The sequence below is a fragment of the Mustela putorius genome, unplaced genomic scaffold (assembly GCF_011764305.1).
Source record: "Mustela putorius furo isolate JIRA1106 unplaced genomic scaffold, ASM1176430v1.1 tig00000450_pilon_pilon_pilon, whole genome shotgun sequence".
Taxonomy (NCBI): Eukaryota; Metazoa; Chordata; class Mammalia; order Carnivora; family Mustelidae; genus Mustela; species Mustela putorius.
Window position 1 is genome coordinate 11,647,005 of NW_025421385.1, and position 7,525 is coordinate 11,654,529.

General features: G+C 39.6%; 1 protein-coding gene across 1 annotated transcript in view; it reads left to right on the top strand.

The window, feature by feature from the left end:
- NOX3 (NADPH oxidase 3) overlaps positions 1-6,638 on the top strand; it is a 64,603-nt gene extending 57,965 nt beyond the window's left edge. Inside the window, exon 13 of the mRNA XM_045080272.1 lies at positions 5,696-6,638. Within this exon, the coding sequence (XP_044936207.1) occupies positions 5,696-5,822 (127 nt within the window). The 3' untranslated portion in view covers positions 5,823-6,638. The remainder of the gene's footprint in view (positions 1-5,695) is intronic.
- The last annotated feature ends 887 nt before the right edge of the window (positions 6,639-7,525 follow it).

Below are 7,525 nucleotides of genomic sequence, written 5' to 3' on the forward strand. Positions count from 1 at the left end.
CTCTCAACCATTTCTATTCATCAGCACGAAGCCAAGGATTCTTAGGGCTTACTCTTTTAAAAACATTTACCTGTTCACTCAAAGCTGGAGTTTGTTCTTGTTCTAAGAAGAAGGAGTTAAAAGAATAAAGGGAAGAGGGGCAAAAATATTTTTTTTACAGAACATGAAAAATAGCACCAAAAATAAAGCTTGAAGGGAAGCAGATCAAAGAGAACAGTGCAAGCTCCAAAGGAACCAGAAAATTGCAAAAATAACAGTAATAGAGAAACAAATTGATGGGCATCAAAATGAATACAAATAAGAAAGGGGAGGAAAAAATTAAAAAGAGATCAAAGACTGAAAGTAGAAAAATGGGAAAGTGTACTCTATTGTTTTTATTTTGCAATTAATTTTTGTAATTTATCAGCTATATTACAAAACACAGCTCTAGTTTTAAAAGAAGATCACTGACTAGTGAGTGAATATATAGAAAGTAAGCCTTTGATTGGCCCAAAATCACAGGCATGTGACATTCGCTGTACGTTGCTTATGTTGGACAAGCCCAGAAAAGTACTTCAAACACAAAACAATGAAAACCATTCTCCCAACTAAAATATGATAGGTTAATTACAGGCACTGAGAGTCATGTCTTCCTAATCTATAGAAATGTGTATCCTTCCCAAAAACGGAAGCTGTATTTCATTTTTTGTAAGGAGTCTCAACCTGTTCGCAAACTTTCACAAGATAATCAGAAAATCAGGGATCATTTCCAAGAAGGTACACAGAATGAAAAAAATATGTACCTTTGTCACATCGAGCTACTCTTTGGATAGACACACATTGTGCATATACTCAACTGACTGAATCTGTGGATCGATTGTTCTTAATTAGTTGAGTAAAATGATTTTCCATAGGACTTCGGTCTTTGATCTTATGTTTCACCACGTATTTATAATTTGCCACTCTTGACTTATGTGCTAATAACTTCCTTATGCTGTGTATATCTAAAACTTTATGTAATTAATAACCATAAAAACTTTGAAGAGTTGGCCATTTCTTCACAACGTGGGTAGAAGTGTTTCTCTTATCTCGAAAGAACGACTAAAGACTTCAGAAGAGTACCACCATTTGTTAGAACTGTTTAATCCAACCCAATGATGAAGAAAGGTGCCGACTTACCATATGATTGGGAAATTCTATTCCATATTGCAGGAATGTATTTTAGACCACCCATTGTTTTCAGAAATGTAAAAATACCTTTATACTAAATCGAGTAAATGTGTCCATCTGGAACCACATTTGCTTGTGTGCACACTCTCCAATTCTCATTTGTACATGCATATGTGCAAATGTTTTTAAATGATATTTTTGACAAATTCACATTCTGATGATAGCACACAGGGCCTCTATCTAATAGGATAGTCTTAACATTCGTTACAAGAGGGAAGCGTTCAGAATACCAAAAGAGACATACCCAAGTGGAAACCCCACACATGATAAATTATAACTTTGGGAGAAAAATAAAGCCATCATTAACTTATGACTGGGATATGGTCAGCATATTTCAATAGTGCCTTTCCACCAGAGGACATCCAGCTCTCCATTTAGAGTCAGGTGAAGATTCCGTGAAAATTACTGGCTTTATTCTAATTGTGGTAGCAAAGATTAGGGAGGTTGGTGAGCACAAGTGGATTTGTCATTATTTTGCTAAGTGTCTTTGATGGTTTTACCTAGAAAATTATTAGATATGGCAACTGTATTAGCATATTTCTGCATGAAGAAATATGTTTTATCTGAGAGAGGATGGAGAGAAGATGAGCAGAAAAATGGCCCTACCATTCCCTGGCATCCAATGCTTCAAGTCACCTACTTCTCTTTCTCTCTTGTTTCATTTTCTATTGGACCATGACCATCTTGAAAGGCAGGAACTTTGTCTGTGCCCCATGAATCTAAGCACAGTGGGCAGCATCAGCAAGTGAAGGGACCATGAGATGGATATGGAAGCTGGGATCAGATTCCTAAATCTTCCCAAAGAAAATGGAGTTGGTGGGAATAGCAAGTTAATTCTCAGTGGTGAGGAAGCACTGTTAGAAATGTTTGTAGCTCCTAAGGAACCACTGAGTAATTAGGATGCAGAGAAAAGTCACAGAGCAAACTGCTACAAATCAACTGGGAGATGGGTTAAAAAAAAAAAAAAAAAAAAAAGCTGGCCAACTCAATTATCATCTGTGGTTGTGAGAAGAAGGTGTTATACAAAATATAATTATACAATGAATCATTTGGAGGAATTTCTAATGAAAAACATTCTCTAGGAAAGATTAACCAAAAGTAGTGTCCACTGTCTGATACGAAGTTCGTAGCCCTCCTTGTCTTCTTTCTAAGCCTCCATAAATTCATGGGAAGCTTCTCTTTATCGATTTTATTTGCAGAATGCACTCAGGGTATAAAGTAATTTGATTTTTTTTAAATGGGGTTTAGGCTCTGCCCCTACAGGGTTATAACTTACCAAGCATAAAAGCCAACACATAAAAACAAACATACAATTTAAAGAGAGAAGGGCTCAAGGCAGCAGAACCTGGGAATCCAGCAAGATGGTGGGATTACTCCCGGGCACGCCCCTCTCCCATATATCTGCTGAGCGGAAATCTCCTGGTGGGTGACATTTTGGATGCCTTTCATGCACAGCATCGCTGAACCGTTTTGAAAAAAAACGCATCAACCCCACAGAAAAGAGCACAATAGCTACTTAGCAAATAAATAGGGGAATAAGAGGATTCTCTCTATTGTTTATCAGAGTTAAAAATAATACTGTTAATGTTAAAACCTTCTTTGCATGGTTTCATGTAAAATCTGTCCTTTTCTCATCAAAGTCAGCAGCCCAGACTGATCGATGCCGTTAATGTTGTCCTAGATCCAAGTCCTCATTCATGTGCAAGCTCTGCAGCTTGTAGGCTGTAAACCGGAGAATAATGCCTTGTGTTTTTATACTTCTTTTACAGGGAATCTTTTTTTTAATTCTAAGCAATCGTGGGTAATTAAACTTTATAGAAGAATTTTTTTTCTCTACCAACCCCATTAGGGTTCTGTTGCACTTGTCCATTGCCTCATAAAAAGAAAAAAAAAAATTGCTGTCGCATCTGTGCCTTACCGATTCTGTGCAGATTCTCGGCTCTGTGAGTCACACAGTATGCATTCGTGACAAGAAATCTCCACACTTGAAACCACAAATGCCGAGGAGGGAAAGCAAGGCAAGCGATCGGCTGCCCTGTGCGGGGACAGGAAGGCACAGGTGCTAGTGAAGGTAGAAAATGAATGGCCTTTGTGAGACTTTTTGGTGCCCGCATAATCATGACAGTTACATGAATACAGCAAAGTGTGTACTTCGTTGTGCAGCGGAGTAGCCACAACTTCAAAAGAGGCAGGGTTGCTGTGAACGGCTGGGGACACCAGTGGTTCACCTGGCCGCTAGCAGTCAGAACCCTTTGAAATGGAGTCTTAAAGGCAGAGCATCAAAAGGCATCCTCAGGACCTGCCAACAGTCACTACGACTGCAAACGAAAGGGCAACTCGAGCCTGTTGGGAATGGGCCAGTGGGCAATCTCTTTGGTGACACCTACGCGAATGGAAAAATATCACCACCCATAAGAGCATCTTTGAACACGGATGCAGGGATACCTCTGGGCCTTAGACACAAAGCCAAGCTGCAGCTCTTCGCTGGGAAGGGTTTTGCCCAACCCATCTATCACTCAAAATGTTTCACTTCAGAATTCCAACAACCCAGTGCTGGGATGCTGGTCCCAGGGGGCTGTAATCATTGTTGTGTTAACAGCCCACGTCACAGCTTCTGCTCAGCTCCGTGGAGCAGACAGACATCCTGTGGGTCAGCGTGTGGGCTGCTACTGAGGCTCGCCGTGCACCGAGCACGGGACAGAAGGCTGTACCTGCAATGTCCTGGCAAATCCTGTCAGAGATTCTAGGAGCCCTATAATGCACCCCGTTTCATAGACAAGGAAATGGGGGGCTTTGAGGAGATAATAAACGTACCCCAAACTCCTCAGCAACAGAGTGGTGAAACCCACCGCATTCTTAATCAGCATCTTCTATTTCTATAAACACCTTAAAGTTGCTTCATTAAATCATAAACTCATATTTTTTCGTGGAAAATACTTTCTAAAAAGGCACTTTCTCAAATTTCGCCATGCGAATAATAGCTTCGAAAATAGTACTTATATATTTTAAATATATTGTCATTTGCGAATGAGTCTACTTGATAAGTTCCTTTGAAGCTAGAGTTTGGAATATAATTGAACCATCAATTTTTACCATGGTTATTATGGGCCTGGAACACATAATTAAAATGTGGATTGGATACATGGCAGAGAACCATGTTAACATATAAGCTAAGAAGAACGAGGCTATAGAAGAACTTCCCAACTACAGCCAGTTATCAAGGAGCAGAGATGCTGGATGGACCAGTCCTAGAGTCCCAAAAATTTTTCCAAGACGGTGTTTCTCAAAGTATGGCTCATAGGACCATGTGCTTCAGTATCGTCTGGGGGCCTTGCTAAAAAATGCATTCCTTGGATTCAAGCCTGGGAATCTAGGTTTTAACAATCTGCCTAGGTGATTTTATGCACAACAAAGTAGGAGAGCTTATGCTCTAGACCAGACGAACTCACTCACTTGTGGCAGAGATTGGGAAAATGTTATAAGGAATAGAACATTGCAAGACAAGGGAAGTAGAGTCCGTAAGTCCCTGTAGAGACTGGCTGTACCAGACTTCCAGAGACAACATGCATCCTTGCACCAGTGTCTTTTTGTATATACAAGAGCTGGCAGCTGTGGTCCCAGGGGGTCTGAGCCACCGGGAGACAGTCACTATATGCAACAATACCTCTTCCACACAATTTTCTGAAACCCTCTAACTAGAGATGACAGCTTCGCGTGACTCCACTTTCAGTGATGTCTTTCTCTTTCCAATTCTTCTTTTTGGCCTTCTTTGAAAACCAAAGGCATTCCAACAGAAAAAATAAACAAAGCTGCTATCACTTTAGTATAAATTTTATTATCTATAAAAAAGCAGGGCTGAACAAGATATTAATAACTCTTTTTAAACCTTTTTGAGTGCATTATCTCATTTTGCACCAATAAAACATATAATGGAGTCATTAGTCTCTTGTTGCACAGGTGGAGATTAAGATCCTCCCCCAGATCGTGCAGATAATAATCAACGGAACCATTTATTCATTCCTTCAACAAATGTGGGGTTTTTTTTTTTTGTTTTTTGTTTTGTTTTGTTTTGTTTTTGCTGTGTGCCAAGCACTATTCCAGCCCCTGGAATAGTGATGAGTAAAGCAGAGCAGGAACCTCACATTCTAGTCACCAATCCAGGAGGACATGAATCAGGGTCACTGGACCAGAAATCCAAGTGCTATCACCTGTCATTGAAACTCCCTCCCCAGTCATCACAGCCCTGCCACCCCTGATCTCCTAGGCTCCACCTGCCTGTGTGTTTTAGGATCTAACAAAATTCTGGGAACCTGTATGGGAGCATAACAATGAGAGTAGGAGAGAGAATCTAAGGAAAAGGAAGTGAGTAGAGAAAAATAAGTCAAGTCACAACTCCAACCACCTCACTAATTTATGACTCTGTCTTGGTTTCTGGCTAGCCTTGCTCCTGTGTAACACATTCTTTCCTTGTCTTATCCTTCTGCAGCAGCAGCATTGGTGTGTTCTTCTGTGGACCCAAAGCTCTCTCAAAGATGCTTCAAAGGATGTGCCGCTTATATTCCTCAGCTGACCCCATGGGGGTCCATTTTTACTACAACAAAGAAAGCTTCTAAACCTTGGAGAAAAAATCCCATGTGGTATGTAAGTGGCTACAATCATGTAGGTCAGCAGTCAGGAAACGTTTCCTGTAAAGGGCCACAGAATAATTATTTTAGGTTCCATGGACCATATGATCTCAGTCACAACTACTCTACTCTACTGCTTTAATTTACTCTTATTACTACCATCAAAGTGGCCACAAACAATAAATACGCTAAGGTATGGGCATGGCTGTGTGCCAATAAAACTTTATTTATGGACATTGAAATCATACTTCATGTAATTTTGTCATGGAACATTCTTTTGATTTGTTCCTAAAGATTTAAAAATGTTCAAGTCATTCTTAGCCCATGGGCTATCCAAAAATCAGATGGTGGCCCAGATTTGGCCTGCAGGAAGTACTTTGCTGACCCCTGATAGTTTTTCTCAAACTTGTTTTTGCGCTCAACGTTGCATCCAACATGGAGACTGATATGGCTGCCTGGCTCAGAGTCTCCTTTAGAAGTCATTTCAAATTTCATCACCCTCATGGCAGAGACATCTGCTTCCTAGCCAAACCTGTTCTTTTCTGCTTAAACTTAAGCTCCTTTGTTCTTTCTTTTCATCCTCTGTAGACCTGAGAAATCACCAATGGGGGTTATCTTCCACAAAAATCCTTTATATCTTGAAGGTGATAAAATCATCTCTTACATCTCTCTTTTCTAGTCCAAACAACACTAGATTCTTAACCTTTCAGCCTAGGGTATATATTCTAGATCTTCAATCGTTCTTGTTGCTCTTCTTCAAATCCATTTCCATTTCTTCACATCCTTTTAAAATGTGTGGACTAAAATGAGACATAATGGGGTGCCTGGGTAGCTCAGTGTGTTAAGCCTCTACCTTCAGCCCAGGTCATGATCTCAGGGTCCTGAGGTCAAGCCCTGCATGGGGCTCTCTGCTCAGTGGGGAGCCTGCTTCCCCCTCTCTCTGCCTGCTGCTCTGCCTACTTGTGATCTCTCTCTCTATCAAATAAATAAATAATAATATTTTTAAAAAATAAAATAAGACATAATGTTCTCATAGATGCATGACTAGTATTGGGGAGAAAAGTGATTTTTTAGATATTGTGTGCCATGTTTTTCAATACAGCTAATCTCTTTCTTTCCTTTCTTCCACATTTTTTTTCTTACTCTTTTTTAATGCATACTTCTTATTACTACCACATTTTATTTTCTTTTTCTTTTTTTTCATAAGCTCCACACTCATTGTGAGACTTGAACTCACAACCCAAGATCGAGTTACATGCTCTACCAACTGAGCCAACCAGGGGCCCCTACAATCACATTTTGATCTACGATCAACTTGACACTTATACCCCAACTCAACTTGTGCCCCACAAATACAATGGGAATTTTTTTATAATTTTATACTCCCATTGACTCCATCTTTTTTTTTTTACCATCAACTACTTGATCCCCAGAATGTTCCTAAGGTATTTCCTACATCTTATAGTTTTCTCAAATAGTATTGATCAATCTTTTGGAATTTTTCTTTCTAATATTTCAATATTGTTCTGAAGTTCAGCCCCAGATAATAATACTAGTATTTAGCTTCATAATATTCATAGATTTAATATCTCAAATCTTTTGTTTAGGTTTTCAACCAAATTATTGAATCCAGAGATCTCCACCATGAATTCTTGCAACCACCTGTTAAAATGAGTTCCCAGTCGGGAATA